The 17,151-nt window shown below is 38.9% G+C and overlaps 2 protein-coding genes across 6 annotated transcripts in view; both read left to right on the top strand.

Moving 5' to 3' along the window:
- Nucleotides 1–2,367, top strand: part of LOC144666343 (uncharacterized) — a 75,531-nt gene extending 73,164 nt beyond the window's left edge. The window contains exon 6 of one of the 2 annotated variants that reach the window (XR_013573169.1): nt 2,332–2,367. Coding sequence is in view for 1 of the 2 variants with exons in the window: in XM_078527752.1 (XP_078383878.1) it covers nt 1,080–1,727 (648 nt within the window). In the remaining variant the exon portion in view is untranslated. Of the gene's footprint in view, nt 1–1,079 lie in introns of both variants that reach the window. The other variant, XM_078527752.1, reaches the window with a different exon arrangement.
- Nucleotides 1–17,151, top strand: part of LOC144666335 (uncharacterized) — an 84,345-nt gene that overhangs the window by 24,769 nt on the left and 42,425 nt on the right. The window contains exons 1-5 of one of the 4 annotated variants that reach the window (XM_078527741.1): nt 6,202–6,482; nt 8,085–9,062; nt 9,586–9,846; nt 12,302–12,387; nt 14,351–15,016. In XM_078527741.1, the coding sequence (XP_078383867.1) occupies nt 6,254–6,482; nt 8,085–9,062; nt 9,586–9,846; nt 12,302–12,387; nt 14,351–15,016 (2,220 nt within the window). In that variant the 5' untranslated portion in view covers nt 6,202–6,253. Of the gene's footprint in view, nt 1–6,201; nt 6,483–8,084; nt 9,063–9,585; nt 9,847–12,301; nt 12,388–14,350; nt 15,017–17,151 lie in introns of those variants that run through there. The other 3 variants (XM_078527742.1, XM_078527743.1, XM_078527744.1) reach the window with 3 other exon arrangements.

Here is a 17,151-nt window from a genome sequence, read left to right as displayed (position 1 = left end):
GGCGCGCGTATACAAACAAAGATTTTGTGGCACAATCTTTCTAGGTTTCTTTTAAAAACAAATAAGGTAGGAAAAAAATAAAAATGTTATTTACCAGCCAAGGTCGGTCCGTATTGGGAAAAACTGTGTTCTCGGTCTTGGAACCGCCCTTGGCCGCGGTATCCAAGACCTCGGGCACAGTTTTTCCCAATACGGACATCCCGGCTGGTGAATAACATATATATCTTGTAGAGTAAGCCATGGCCTTCCTACTTAGTGCAAAATAATTATGCTGTGTTTTAATAGAACGAAAACTCTGAGGAGGGGTTCCATCCATACCCCCACCTTCCCCCTCTCCATGGTACGACGGTGGGGATATGAATTTACTTCAACGTCCGAGGGTTAATCCGGATAATTTTTTATTCTCTCTAACTTCTAGTGAACCCCTGCGAAGAAGTTATTGAAAAATCCTCCGCAAGACGTCCTGGAATCTACGAACTGATAAAAAACTCTATTAAATTTCGGGTGAGTGTTAAGAAATAGTAGCTATTTTAGATTACTATGGTGTGACCTATTTTAATGGGACGGCATTTTATCCATTTTATCCGCCATTTTATCCATTTTATCTGCTCCAAACATTTTCGAACACTTTTTTATCGAAAAATTCATTCACAACTTGCTTTACGATAACAAATATTGTGCTGTTTCAAAATCTACCTTTAAAACCGAAAAATGTTTTTCATAACTAAAACTGTTTCATGTAAAACAGTTTCGAAATGGCAACAAAACCTAAATATTAAGAAGAGCCGTTGTTCAAGGTTTGTGTTTACTTTGTTTACTATCTTCTAAGATAGTTGCCTTAAAGACAACGCGATGCTTTACCCGTTAAACGAGGCAAGGTTGTCTTTAAGTACTCAGTAAAAAATGTGACATATAATTACTTTTCTCCAGTGAGACGCAATATCCTTTCAAAAAATAACTAATGTTAAGAGTGAATGGATTGAGTTAAAATGCGTCTGACAATCTTTGATTGATAGTCTCTGCATACCAGAGAATTGTTAGTATTGTCACTATGTATAACAACTTTACTTTATCATCAGGTGTACTGTGATATTACAGCTGACCGTAAAGGATGGACTCTAATCGCTCGATTCTCAAACAACGACAACAAAAATTGGATGTTGGACAACGGTAGCTGGTGGTATGACCAACAGGTTGCCATGGGATCAACAAGTAGTCCGTCTGATAACACTGACATGATCTCACAAGCCTTTTGGTTGGCCAGCGGTAGGGAGTTTAAGATCACGCGCAGTGATGACACAAGTCACACTCCTTTGTTACAGACCACAGGTAACTGTTTGGCTGGACAAACATTCCGATCTAAAATCACAAGTTATGGCGACTTTAGAAATGGCAAAGTTTGGGCCAGTAACCAGTGTCTGGGAAGCTGTACGGTTCAATATGGCGGTCAGTACATGTCAACAGACGGGTTTCAACAGGCTGAGTGCAGTGGAAACATCCAAAGCGCCAACAAGATCGGCTTCTGGTGTGACTTGGATGCTGGTGATGGATCAGTGATGATGATTGGTGGAGGAGGAGCCAGCTGTTCACGTGCTGATCACGGGATTGGAATAACAGAAGCAAACGAGGCTTCTTTTGTTCGTAGCGACTTGAAGGAATATGACTTTGGTTTTGATGCTGAAAACGCTCCATCCCAGTCCTACTCACTTAATCTGTGGATCCGGTGAGTAGGATCAATCAAAAGCTTCATCTTCAAGATACTTTCAATTATTTTAAAAAATAAATTTGTAGTAAGTGCTGATTACAAACGTTACCGAGGATTCGATAGGACTAATTTTAATTAATTCAATGTGTGATACACTCTTTTTAGTAAGAACATTTATTTGGCGTACAGCCTAACGTTCTTAGCATTTCGACAATTTGAGCTTGACAATATTGTTAAAACGCTCCTTTGTCAAGTTTCAATTCAAAGTGGTACTACACTAAATCATTCAAAAACGTATTCAGATTGTACACATACATTTTCATGTGACAAGGATGGTTTCTAATTTGGATTTAAAGAATGTTCATTTATTTGTAAAAAAAATTGAACTCAAACTTCAACCCTTGGTTTGTCATCACCATTTTCTAAGATTTTGACTTTTTTAGCCTCAACGTTCTTATAAAAAAGTTTGTACCTTGTTGTAAATAAGCTTTGTAGGGTTAATTCGTATCAAGGGAAATGATTGTAAGAATGATTTGTAAGGAGAAAACACATATAATCATCGATTGTAAACTAAATTGTTAGAAAACAGCTTAATAGTAGGCAAGAATTAAAGATTGTAAAGTAAGGCAATGCTATTAAAAATTAAAAACGTAATTTGCAATTGAGTTCAGTTAAGTTTTTCCACAACTTGGTTACCTCCGCCAAACGAGTGAACATATCGCCGGCAGAATGTCGGAGATAAAATATTCGATAAAGAGACAGCGTAAACGATCCGTCGCCTTCACCCAACACGATGCTGGATGAAGATGTTGTCTCGTTACGTTCAGCCCGAACTTACACCTCCATCTGTAAGCTACCCAACAGAGAACAAACAGTTCGATACAGTGGAATCCTGATTTCACTAACACTCGATCTTTTGAATCTCTCGATAACTGAAACAATAAAATGTCTCCCTAAGATTTTCTTCAGCCAGTCAAACACTGCAATTTTACTACTCATTTCTCGAATCGATTTTCTTTTTCCTTTCCCTTGGAGGTTCAAGAAATGGGGATTCGACTGAATTTTCTCTCAAAAGGCCGCCTCGGGATATCCTCGTGCGCGTTTATCTTATACGAGCAAAGCTCGCCGCCGTTTTGTTTGGTCACGGATACTATTGCACCCGAAGATTACTCAGCGACCGCGTAATTGCCTTTAGTTATTGTTACCTATTTTCGCGGGAACTTGATTTCCAGAAAATGGAACAGGCATATTTCGTGGGACTTAATTTTCGCGATTTTGCCCAAAATACGTAATTAACATACCAAATATTATAGAAAACGTTTGAAATAAATTTTTGCGGGTCTTTAATTTTGCGATTTTTAGAAAATCGCAAAAATTAAGTCCCGCGAAAATAAGTAACAATAAGGTAGGCTCTTTCCGCGCGCTTTGCATCATTAGTATGATTTGGTTATTTGGATGACTGAGTTATAGCATTGTGATCTCAGGCATCGCTACGAAATTAGTCTACGTTACTCAGAAAAATTTCTCCAGGAACAACAAGAACGAACACTTAACAAACCCAACTAAGAGGTGGATCAGAGAAGACGCATTTAATCTTGTTTCTATTTTGTCTTCTAATCAAACTGCAATATTGTCGTACTCACTAGAATTTGAAGAAGAAGTTTAGCACAAGGAATACTCCCATCCTAGGTGGCATTCTAGTCCACCTTGGTGGGAGGAGGCAAGCTATGGTAGTTAAATTATGACATTAAGTGCTTAGGAACAGAACATAAAGATCCTGTTCGGCTCGAGCTCGAACCACAGTCGAGAATCTAGCGCACCCATCATTAATCCACAGTGCCTCTATTACTTAATTGGCAAAAAAACTGTTCGCTGAAATATAGGGAAATTTACACTAAGCTTGCACTTGATTTTTCGCGTAGACAAAAGTCCGAAAAACGTGAGTGCTAGTGAAGGGTGACATACAATAACCATTATTGGGACAATATGTCAATTTGACCTGGGGCCGAGTCACTGCGCCAGCTCGTTCCCAGAATGCGTTAGTTCCCTTACACATCATGCCTCGCATTCAATCAATCAACTTCAATCAATCAACTTTATTAAAAGAGGGTAACGGCAAACAGTAAAAACTACTGACAAACAAGCGGCCCTCGGATTACAAATTACAACTACATAATGTATACAATTTAAAATTTGAATTAAAATACAGAAATTTCTAAAAATAGAAATGGTAGTACGTGGAAAAATAGATATCGTAATATTATGTTATGATATCAAAATGTAATGTGAATCAAAAATGCTAAATCATCAGCTTATCATAAACCCTCCCTTCTCCATTAAGCCACATCCACAACGTTTACTTTTTAATTGCTAGTGCTTTGTGAAAATGAGTCACAAATCAATAGTCAACATTTGAAAAGTCCACTTCATTTAACTAACAGATCGATGTATTGTTTATAAAAGCCCTTTTTCCCCGTTCTCTAATAAGGCTCCCTATCTACTAAGTAACCTTCCCCCCCATAATCCTCTCAATCTATTCAATTTAATTCAATTCCATCTCGTTTTTATACAGTAATAAATGAACAATAATCTCCACGGCGGAACTTAAATGAAATTTTAAGAGGTTTAAAGAAGGATTAGAAGGAAGAAAACTATTCTGGAACACCACTAGTGTAGTGTATCAGGAGGAGCAACGCGACGGTTAAAATCAACAACTGCTCGATGGCGGCCATGTGCTCAACTCGCTGGTTTTAATCCCATAATGTAACTCAATACAAATATACGTCACGCATATATTACGCGACATTAAAAATAGGCGGTTGACCCCCACGCAAGAGCACTCCAGGTTGTCACGCGACTTTCAGGTGTCCATGTAAAATTTTCAATGTCAAATTCTAATTTTAAAACTACGTTAAATCTTCAAGGTTATTATTTCTTTAAATTTCACTATCTCTTGGAGAAAAACTCTTTCCTCCTTAACATACTCAACAATTTACAAAACATCCCAAAACATAGATTCCAGAAATGAGCAAAGCGTTTTAGAATTACTTGAAACATCAATGTCTCGGTATATATTTTTGAATAACCCCTGCAAGGGATCTGAGAAGACCGCCTACTTGATCGCATTCTAAGAATAATGACAAAACAATACGCGTGTTAGGAAAAACAAGATTTATTATCCTTGCCAATGAAAGGTTCAAGTTTTTTTCCAAACGATGACAGATGAATTAATAACTGTTTCTGACGCTTTACAGTTATGTCTTTTATTTAAATGTAGGCGAAGATTTACGTGAGTTAAAACAACGAAAACAAGACCGTAAAAGCCGAACACAATATACAACAACTCGCTTTTAAACGCATAAACCTCTATTTTCTTCATACGCTAGTATCCGTACGACATTTTCAACAGTTACAATTGACCAATCAACGGTATAGAAAAATGAATACTCTAAATGCGCGCTTTCTAGAAAAAAAAAAACGGGAAAAATCGCGAAGTCTACAATTAAGCGACTAATTGTTGCAAGATACTTTGTTAGTTCGTATTACTTTGTTACAGATATGGAGAAAACAAACACCAAGGTCATGTCAGTGAGCGAACTTGGTGATTTGAGCTTTTTCAATCCCTGTCTGGTTCTCTCATAGGAACGCTGTTATATCAACTTACTTCACCTTTGATCTAAACACTATGAGTCAGCGATGAGAGAGTTTGTAAATATGCTTCTCTAGGCTTTTTCTTTAATAAAATAACGTTTGCATTCCCTACTTTACACCCTCTGTTGTCACGGCACACAAGACTCATTTACAACGTCAGTTGTACTGTAAATTAGCTTGAGATTAGAATGTCCTGTCTGAAGTGAAAGTAAGTGATAGCCTTGAGCTTACTAAGACAGGAAGCTCCAAAAAGAAAAGACAAAAAAAAAAGACAGGAAGCTCTAACAGTTGAGACGCTTTTACAGTTTTTTTAGAGTTTTGTGTTTGTTATAATAAGTTAAGAGTAACAAAGCAAGCTGTCTTTGTCAAACTCACATGAATACAAAGAACCCTCGCGCACCAAAAAAAACGGGAAAATGAACAAAATTCCAGTGACGGATTCTGTGATTTCCAGCGAGTCGTTGGGTCTCGTCGCCATCTCAAAGTGGAAAAGGAGAGGTGGGGGAAGTATACAAGGGTATAAAACATATGATGGTTTATCACTCTTAATAATACAAGGAGTCTCAACACTATATCATAAACTAAGAATTCTTTAACCATGTAGGATTGTTAGGATACCGTCCGGCTGCGCTCGAAAAAAAAAAAATGAAAAACAATATTAAAAAACTCTGATGACGTTACAATACACAACTGTTCAATTCATCAATTTTGGTGTTAAAAGGTTCAACTGAGTTTCATTCAAACGATGACAGATCAATTAATAACGGTTTCCAGCGCTTTACAGTTATGTCTTGGCATGTCCCGTATGACAGGAACATGAAACTGCTGAAGGAAAATCAAACAGTTAGCACGGCAGTCGAGCTTCATTTAACAACTGTTTGTTAACTTGAATCCATCATGGACACAAACAAGAAATCTTCCGCCAAATGTGGCGACGTTCTTCACAAACGTTATTCGGTTCTGTCCTTTATTTCCATGTTGTTGATTGTGGCGCTGTTTCTGAGGATGGAATCGATAAACAGGAAAACGGAGACGAATGAATTGCGCATTACGAATGTCGAAAGGCGCATCGAGATACGATCACCGCAGACAACAGATAACAAAGACGAAATGGAAACGCCAGAGAGTAAGTAGAAGACAATTTTATATGATTAGCGCGTTTTGAGAATTAGTTGATCAGGCCTTCAGAAGTTTTTTTCGGTAATTGTTTTGTGTTCAAGGAAACGCCATCTGTCGGATCGTCAGAAAGACAACAAAAGCTCCGCGCTAATTTCCGCATTAGTTTTTATACAAGAATATCATTTCTTACTCTGAAACAAATTACCACTAAAAAACAGGTTCGGTCAGGGTTTTTAGGTATACGGTATACAGGGGCATTTTAAACTGGGTATACTGTATTTTAACCTAAAATTGGGGCTTTCATGGGTATAACGTATACTGTGTTATTCCAAATGTGGTATTTTGCATGATTTTGAGGGGAAATTTTGGGGATACTGGGTACAGTAATAAGATAAACATTACTGTTCGAATTACAGGAAGTGTGCTTATAACTTTACTGATCAGGTATTACTGAAACGAAACATCCTGTACCGCAATTTCCGTATGACCTTGAAAAACTTTTGGCTTGAGAGTTCTGAAAGGATCAAAACAAGGTTTGCGCATTTTCTCGTCGAAAGTACCATTAACATGGAGATAACTTTGTTTGATTGACACAATTGAAAAGCTGCGAGCCATTACCTCCAATAACCACAGAGGGACACTCAACAAACATAATAAACATAACATAACGACATAATGTCGAGAAAATATTATTCGGTTAATTAAATTACTTGTTAATCTGTGAAATCACCGTTTTGAAACAGTTCAAATCAGAGCTTGAAGTTTATGCGAGACGTTTTTATAGATGAATATAAATCCTATAAGAGTTAAGAGCAAATTTTACGTCAAAGGCATCGACTGGCAAGTTTCTTAATTCGCAGTCATCAACAAGAAGCTGCATTATTATTTTGAGGCAAGGAGTTTGGACATCCCACGCTACCCCACCATCTCCCCATTCCTCCCTTCCCCTACTAAAAGTACGTACGCAATCCCCGATCGGAAGAGCGACATGGCTCATCAGTTAATGGCGATTTACTTTAATTTATCCGTTTAGAACAAAATAGGCCAGAAATATTGCTAAAATACTTGAAATGGATGCTTAAGCGACGACGATCGTTTAATGACGTAAGGCATCGTTGGTTCTGTAGTTCTGTACTGCATTCTGTTGGGCTCGACCGATTAATAGAACCGCATGGGACTAGGAACTAGCTACAGGAAGAAATGTAATGCGAACAGAGATTAATTTGACAAGAAACCGCCGCGAAGAACACGAAGCAAAATACTCCTGGAAAGTTAGAAAGGGCTGATACAAAATATAAACGAAAAAGACAGCTGTTGACCTTGCATGTCGCTCGCAAGAAGTATCGTATATCGATGTCACGCTTCAGGATATCCCAACTTTTGGTTGAACAATCATTCAACACAAAAGTTGTCAGCTACTTTTATTTACATTTTTTATTGACAAATTTCGTGATTTTTTTATGACCGACTTGGGAAAGGTAATCGCTTCTGCATGCATTGCGTGCCGTTTATTTAGGTTGCCTAGCTCATTTAAACTTCCGGGTAGTAAGGTGCAGAATGAGTGTCTTGATAATATCACTAACTGACTGTAACTTCTATCATTATGTAGACGCTGAATATGCTGAAAATGTCGTGAAAGCCCGTCATCACAAAAATAGACGAGAAGCTGCTGCCCAGACTCAAAATTCTCCAAAAATATCTCTTCAGCAAATTCATACTGAAATCAACAAAGTATGCACCCCACCAGGCAAGATTTGCAAAGTTGGTCCGCCAGGACCCCCGGGAGACAAAGGAATGCATGGGTATCCTGGATTCAAAGGAGAAAAAGGAGCCCCTGGGAAACAAGGCCCACAAGGGCCTTTGGGTCCTACAGGAGCTCAAGGCCCAACGGGACGGCAAGGACCACAAGGACCACAGGGAATTAAGGGTGAAATGGGCGAGGAAGGATCCGTTGGCTCCCCTGGCAAAAAAGGAGATGTTGGACTGATGGGCCGTCCAGGAATAAAAGGATCGCCAGGACCCCCGGGAGACCGTGGAGCTCCTGGGTATCCTGGATACAAGGGAAATAAAGGAGCCCCTGGAATAACAGGCCCACAAGGACCTTTGGGTCCTACAGGAGCTCAAGGCCCTGCCGGGAGTCAAGGACCTCAAGGGTCGAAGGGAATTAAGGGTGAAATGGGCGAGAAAGGAACCATTGGCTACCCTGGCAAAAAAGGAGATGTTGGACCGATGGGCCGTAAAGGAGTAAAAGGTTCTATTGGTTTAAAGGGAAACAAAGGTTACAAAGGCTCGATAGGGTCACAGGGACCGAAAGGCGAATGCATCATTCCCCCAAAGATCAAGGTATTCCCATCGTCCTTGGATGTCTTCATCAACAAAGAGGCCACATTTTACTGCTGGGTTGATGGTCAAACATCTAAAAGGATCACGTGGAGTAAGCTTGGAGGTGCCTCGTTGACAGATACTTCTTCGAAAGTTGGTGTCCTGCGAATCAACAATGTACAAAGGTCTCATTTTGGATCATACATGTGCACGGTATACACAGGTCATGGAATTTTAAGGGCCATCAGCAGCTTGCAACTCAAAGGTATATAATGCCATCAATCTAATTATTCGCTGTGTTTTATATTTAGAGATACTTATCTAGTTAATGGAAGTTTTATTCTCTTCTTTCATGGGTATTTTATCTTTTCTTTTTTCAATCAATTTTATTTCACAGATACAATGGCAGAAACAAAAATAATAATAACAAAAATAAACGTATACATCGATCTTAATAATTAGGATAGTCAATAAAGGCTATAAGCTATAGGAACGCATCCCACAATGATAGAACTTAATAGCTTCCTCCTCATAAGACTTTTCTTTTCATTAGTAAATGTTCCTGCCACCGGTTAACTCATAAGTCACAATTATGAACTTGCATCATCATCATCATCATCATCATCATATCCTTTATTTAAACACGATAAGGGTTTTAGGCACAAAGCTTGTGGGGTCGTGTATTATAAAAATAAATATTACTAAATACTGATAAATAATGATGTTGTAATATGGAATTACAATAACAATTATTTACATATTGTAAATAATGATGTTTCTTTCTTAAGAGCCACCGGTAATTACCAACAAACCTCCCTCGCGGGTCTTTGTTGACGAAGGATCTACCTCAAGCCTCTGCTGTGAAGCTGCCGGCTCCCCTCTTCCCAATGTGCAGTGGTCACGTGCTGATCAGTCAACATTGGCTTTTCAGGAAAATGGGTGTTTGGAAATCAACACAGTCAGGTACAAAAGTGACGGGGATTACATCTGTCGCGCCACAAATCGCTATGGACTAGCGGAAACAGCAACTACAGTCATTGTGACCAAAGGTTTGTGTATATTCCATATCCCGTTTGTAGGTATTTTGTAAGTAGATGGAAATCAAACAAAGCCAAGGGCTGCAACATCCAGGACTACTGTCTCATCGGTCAAGCAACAGATCTAATCACAAGAGCTCATGGTTTCCTATCCCACCAAGGTTTCGCCTTCTCTGGTCCCTTATTTCCCTATTAAAGCTAACATTTAGCCTGAATTTTAGACGTCTTCGGAGTTTTTCTGCTCTCTCGCTCCCGAGAAATTAAAGACGGCTGAACCAAGTAGCCGCTTATGCCGTGTGGTACGATCGCGACACTTTTGCTTAAATTTATGCCAAAATAAGATTCTGTCGAGGCCATCAGTTTGTGAGAGAAATATCGCTTGAATAAAGAATTGCGGAACTAAAAATTGTCTTAATAGTAAACTGACATGAAATGCGTTCGATTTTAATCTACTTCATGCTATATGTTTTACAGCACTACATCTACATACTAGACCATGCTAACGATTAAAATGATATAGGGTTAAGCTTACGGAGCGAAAAATAACATTCTTAAGTACTTGACCCGCTTTATACGGATAAAGTGTGAATTCATTAGGTATTCAGTAGTCGGTATACGCATGTAGATTGTTTGGCTCACTTTTAATGGAAATGAAGTGATTTCAATTTTATACTCATGGCTTTTTTCTCTTCTTAGCTGTATCTTAACATGCTGATCATTATTTCATCATAAAAAAATTGGAGTCACCGAGCTCGTTTCTGAGTTATAAGCACTTGAAGCAAAAAGTAAAGGTGTTTTTACAGGTTATACCGTTGCTATGGTAACTTGTAATGCCAAGAAAATAAACATAACCTGTTCACCAGTAATTGGGCATCCGTTTTATAGCAAAACTGTTGTATCAACTGAAAAATAGTCGTAGTATTGATTCATCAAAGATGAGGTGCTGAAAAATTCAGGAAACTCTTTTAAGCCACCTTAAACCGCAGTTTCATCTGATATACTTTAACTGAAGCTTGATAAGTTTAAACTTTACTTTACTTAGCTTTCAATGGAGGGGGTTTATAGCAAAAATTATTGATAACAAGCAAGGGGGGGAATGGGTAAAATTTCAGATGAAGAGAGGGTCATGATAATTATGTTACAGACACTGTCTATCAAATTCCGGCACCTCCTCCCACACCTCACCCCATGAAAAAATGAACGGTCCTTAAGCGGGGTGCTTGTTGACAATGCAAGAGAAAATATATTTGAAATGCAATGCAGAACCTACCGTCTTTCCATATTTGTTAAGCATGTGCAGGTAAAAATGAAACCGGCATACATTAAAAAAATTAACTCTCAATCACTCACAATTATGCAAATGGTTTTGAAACAATTATTTACCTGACGGCATTTGTGGCCGTTTGGTTCAGACGTCTTTCCTCGGCAGGAAGCAACCAGAGAAAGGCGTCTTACATCCAAGCTAGCTTATTCTCAGAAGGATATTGATGAGTTAATTCTCTGATTTCCAGCAGCTTGTGTAATATGCGTGGCTTAACATTGGTTTCAATTCAGTATCCTTCACAGATACTTTGCCACGAATCGCAACTGTTATGACCCCCGACTAGACTTGCCCCAAGTCGCTCGTTTTTTCTTTGCATCTATAGTTACTTAAATAAAATTGCTTTGAAATCAAGCGCGTAAGACCACTTGAGTATAATAACCTTTGAAATCGCGCGGGATTCATTTCTGTGAACGCGTACGCAAAGGAAAACAAATGACACTTGCAGAGGAATGGCTCGGAACGAGCGACTTGTGTCACTTGCAGGAAATCGATTCTAGCTGACGTTTTTTGCCGCGAAAATATTGCATCATTTCGTCTGCATTCAGTTGGTTTCTTTTATCGTGTTGACGTCAGTTTCGTGCGCCGTGTGCAGCTGACGCGCGCTCTGTTAAAATTGCGATTTTCTTCCCTTTTTCGTGGGAAATCATACTCAAGGCCCTTGATGGCTCTCTCATTTCTGAAGATTTAAAAGGTACAGGCACAAAAGAAGACATTTGTGATGTTTGTTCCAAAACTGGTTTAAACTGCCGATGTGAGAAGGAAACAAGTCTGCTCAAGAGGTAAAAAGTTAAACGCAAGCTTGTCTCGCGAGCAGCGCGCGCTAAGTTGGCGGGCACAGCGCGCTCAGTAAGTTCGCGCGCAATACAGTATGATTGACATAAACTCGATGGCGTCACCGGTGGAAAAATCCACCGGTGACGCCACATTTCAGAATTGGCGCGCTGCAGGTGAGACAAGTCGCTTGTTCCTCCACGATCCTCCGCCATTTTGTTTCTCATGCCCGCGCGCGCCTTCCGTTTCCGTATCCAGCGGTCTCCTGCGAATCTAACGAGCGACTTTGAGCAAGTCTAACCCCCGACCTGCTCCTGTTGATGGAGCAACGGTGTTTTAATCCGGATCATTTTTCGTCTCTCTTACCTCTAGTAAGCCCCTGCGAAGAGGTTATTGCTAAATCTTCCGCAAAAAACCGGGGAAGCTACGAACTAATCACAAGATCCATCACATATACGGTGAGTGTGTTGGCAATATAGAACCTGTTATGTGAAGTAGCCATTATAGATTACTGTGTGTTTAAGTTATCGATTATGACAATCTCCACCAAATATATTCAAAACTAATTTTACCTTTTAAAAAAAAAAAAATAAAGTGCCCATATATCAGTCATGTGAGTAGAATGTTTACGGATTTTCCTGTAACCAATCAATTTTCCCACTTCAAAAAACTTGAAAACTACGCAGGGACCAAAGGTCAAATTCTAAATGTTTAACGGTTTTCTGCAGGAATTCGGTGCATTTTCAATTGCTAAAAAAGTACAAGATATTCGTGGAGGGGGATATTTGTCAGTCGCAATGCATAATAGTTTAAAACCAGAGCTTTTCGGGATTACACATCGTCAATTAGCGTGGTATTTACAGGCGTACAGGCAGAACTAAGTTATTACGAAGAGAACAACCGTCACAAACGACTTATAGCCAGTACTCATGTTTCGACAACTCAGTTTGACTTACGCAAGCTAAGCAAATAGAGGGAATTCTAAGGATAGTAAGTAAGTAAGTAAGTAAGTAAGTAAGTAAGTAAGTAAGTAAGTAAGTAAGTAAGTAAGTAAGTAAGTAAGTAAGTAAGTAAGTAAGTAAGTAAGTAAGTAAGTAAGTAAGTAACTTTATTTAGCCAACTAAGCCCATTCAGCAACGAGGCTGGAATCAATAGGGGACCTTGGACAATAACTTCATTAGCCTTTCACGCCCTGGAATAGTACTTTTCACGCCCCTAAGGGACCGGTCATAAAGTACAGGTGTGTGTGTGTGTGTGTGTGTGTGTGTGTGTGTGTGGGGGGGGGGGGGGGTTGGCTACTAATTTTTTTTTCTTTTTAAGTACTGAATTTTAGTGGCCCACCTCCGAATTATTTGAAAAAATTGGTGTGGCCCACCCCTGGAGTGGCACAGAAAAACCTAGTGCCCCCCCCCCCCAACAAAAATCAGTAATGTAGATAGGTACATAGGGAACATTGGCTGACCACTTCAGTCAGAATCTCCAAAAACGTTTCGAGATCGAAAGTTTGAATCATGTCAGTTTTATAATCCCCCATTTTTTACTAATAGTTGGTGGTTTTGAGTTAATCATGTTTGTGCAAAGCAAAGTCAGGCGCCCATGGCAAAGTAGAGGGGTCCGGGGGAATGCTCCCCCGGGAAAATGTAGTATTTTAGAAACTCAGAAATATTATTTTAGGTATTCTGGTAAAATTCAATTGCTTTACACACGTAATGACACACGCAACAACATTTTCGGTTTTGCTGTAAGTTACCAAGCTTGTTCAAAAACAAGATTACGCCATCGAGCGCGAGCTAGCGCTCGCTGTGAATTTAATCGAAATATTGCAATTTGGATTGGCTAAGTTTTTCTCCTGATGTGCCAACGCTTTGTACAGTGCGAATCATAGGGAGTTACACTTTTCAACCCTTTTGGGTTTCTGGCCAAGAGCGGGTGCAGATAACCCATTGCACTAGCTTTACGATTACAAATATGCTTTTTTTTTTTTTAAATCTACCTTTCTACCGAAACTTTTTTCGTAATTAAAACTGTTACATGTTAAACAGTCAGTTTTGAAATGTCACTTAACCTAAATGTTAAGAAGAGCTGTCGCTCGAGGTTTGTGTTTAATTTGGACCCCTAGCCTCTTGTTTTACAATAAAAACGGTTATTTTTCAATCTTCATCTTCTTAGATAGTTTCCTTTAAAGAAAACGCGATGCTTTATCCGTTAGACGAGGCAAGGTTGTCTTTAAGTATTCAGTAAAAAAATGTAACATATAATTACTTTTCTCCAGTGAGACGCAATATCCTTTCAAAAAATAACTAATGTTAAGAGTGAATGGATTGAGTTAAAATGCGTCTGACAATCTTTGATTGATAGTCTCTGCATACCAGAGAATTGTTAGTATTGTCACTATGTATAACAACTTTACTTTGTTATCAGGTGTACTGTGTTATTACAGCTGATCGTAAAGGATGGACACTAATCGCCCGATTCTCAAACAACGACAACAAAAATTGGATGCTGGACGATGGTAGCTGGTGGTATGACCAACAGGTTGCCATTGGATTAACAAACAGTCCTTCAACGAACGCTGACATGATCTCACCAGCCTTTTGGTTGGCCAGCGGCAGAGAGTTTAAGATCACGCGCAGTGATGACCCCAGCCACACTCCTTTGTTACAGACCACAGGTAACTGTTTGGCTGGACAAACATTCCGATCTAAAATCACAAGTTATGGCGACTTTAGAAATGGTACAGTATGGGCCAGTGACAAGTGTCTGGGAAGCTGCACGGTTCAATATGGCGGTCAGTACAAGTCAACAGACGGGTTCCAACAGGCTGAGTGCAGTGCAAACATCCAAAGCGCCGACAAGATCGGCTTCTGGTGTCACTGGGATACTGGTGATGGATCAGTGATGATGATTGGAGGAGGAGGAAGTGGGTGTGAACGTGCTGATCACGGGATTGGAATAACAGAAGCCAATGATGCTTCTTTTGTTGAAGTACACACTGGAGTACAAACCGAATATGACTTTGGTTACGAAGCCAGAACAGGAAGCGCTCTGGCATCCCAGTCCTACTCACTAAATCTGTGGATTCGTTGAGTACTGATCAACTGCAAGCTACATCTTAAAGAAAGTTGCGTTCCAAATTACGACTCTTAACTTGCTTTGAAAATAAAATAGAAGTAAATGCTGATTAACAGCGTTAAGGTATCACGGAAGGAAAATTGGCGTTTTCGTTCTAAGTCAAATTGTGTGCAAACCATCAATGGTAACCCCAATAAAGTATATATTTTCTGAAAGCTTATTGAATAAAGATTCTAATGAGGGATTTTGTTTGCATCATATAGCCCATAATAAGCAACGTCAGCATTTTGTTTACAATTATGATGTTGCGCAACTTTAGGTTTATTTGAGAACACATTTACATGAGAGCCTAAACTTTTATGTGGAATTTGATATACATATATTGCTCTAAAAAACGGTGTCTCAGATTTTTCTTTTCTTGCTCCATTAATTTTTTATGAATTTTTAATATTAAAGAAGCCCTAAAAACGCCATTAGAACTTGGGGTACAGCCTAACATTCTAAGCATTTCGACAATTTGAGCTTGACATTAGTTGACAATAATTATTGTTAAAACGATCCTTTGCCAAGTTTCAATTTAAAGTGGTACTACACTAAATCATTCAATAACGTATTCAGATTTTACACATACATGTTCATGTCACAAGGATGGTTTCCAATTTTGATTTAATATGAATGTTCATTTATTCGTACAAAATTGAACTAAAACTTCACCCTTTGGTTTGTCATCACCATGTTCTAAGATTTTGACTATTCTTAGCCTCAACGTTCTTATAAAAAGGCTGTATCTTGTTTTAAATCAGCTTTGGAGGGTTAATTTCTTCTACATCATATTAACCAAGCCCGAGGTTCCGTACTGGGAAAATATTGATCCAAGGTCTTGCAGGTCTTGAAAATTATAATAGGAATGCAAAGGTTTTGATTTATGTATCTTTATTTAGTTGGTTAACTTAATTCGTATCCAGGGAAATGATTGCAAAAATGATTTGTAAGGAGAAAACACATATAAGCACCAAAAGTAAAACTTGGTTGTTAGAAAACAGCTTACTAGAAGGCATGAACTAGATTGTAAAGTAAGGTAATGCTATTAAAAATTAAAAACGTAATTTGAGTGCAGTTAAGTTTTCCCACAACTTGGTCACCTCCGTCAAAGGAGTAAATATATCGCCGGCAGAATGTTGGAGATAAAAAGCTTGATAAAGAGACAGCGTAAACGATCCGTCGCCTTTACCCAACACGATCCTGGGTAAAGATTTTGTCTCGTTTCTTTCAGCCAGAACTTACATCTCCATCTGTAAGCTACACAACAGCAAGTAAACAGTTCGATACAGTGGAATCCTTATTTCACGAACACTCGATATTTTGAACATCTCGATAACTGAAACGATAAAAACGTCTCCCTTAGATTTGCTTGAGCCAGTCGAACACCAATTTAACCGCTTATTTCTCGAACCGAATTTCGTTTTCTTTTCCCTTGGAGGTTCGATAAATGGGGACTTCGCTGTATTTTAATTTCTCAATAATCCGTCTTGAGATATCATCCTTTTACGCGTTTCTATCTCATACGAGCAACAACAACAACCATTTGATTTGCGCCCAGAAAAAAAAAAAACTTCGAGTACAGTGCAGCATAAAAAAATTAACTTAAGTACGCAAAGTAATCTACTCAGAAGAAGGCATGTGTAACTGAATATTTCCAGGACAGTTACGCGAAAGCGATCAAGTGTGGTGTGCAAAACTCACAAAGTTGTATCTACACACCTCGTTGTTGAAACTATACATCAGGAGAATAAAAAACAAAGCGTATATTCGTTTTGACAGAACTTTAAAAAGTCATGACCAAAGTAACAGTGGCCGACCTTCGATGAATAGATTATGCGTCGTTTTCCGATCTTGTCCCAAAACAGTTATTGTCGTACAAATATACTTTTTAGTGCCGTTGTAAGATCACTTCGGTATTTTAAGTTTGCTATCACCTGCAGACACACTTTCACCTCCAAGAGATCCTTTACTCTTTGCTCCAGGTTACCACAGGCTCTGGGTTTCCACCGGCAAAGTAAAAAAAAATGTAGCGGTTTGGTTCTCAGTGACGGTTTGAGCTGCAAAAGCTCGCAGATGTTTTGTGCTTGGTCACAGAAACTATTGCACCC

The sequence above is a fragment of the Oculina patagonica genome, chromosome 9 (assembly GCF_052425735.1).
Source record: "Oculina patagonica isolate OP01 chromosome 9, crgOcupat, whole genome shotgun sequence".
NCBI lineage: Eukaryota > Metazoa > Cnidaria > Anthozoa > Scleractinia > Oculinidae > Oculina > Oculina patagonica.
The sequence above is the reverse complement of the archived record's forward strand: the minus strand, read 5'-3'. Positions and strand labels throughout refer to the sequence as shown.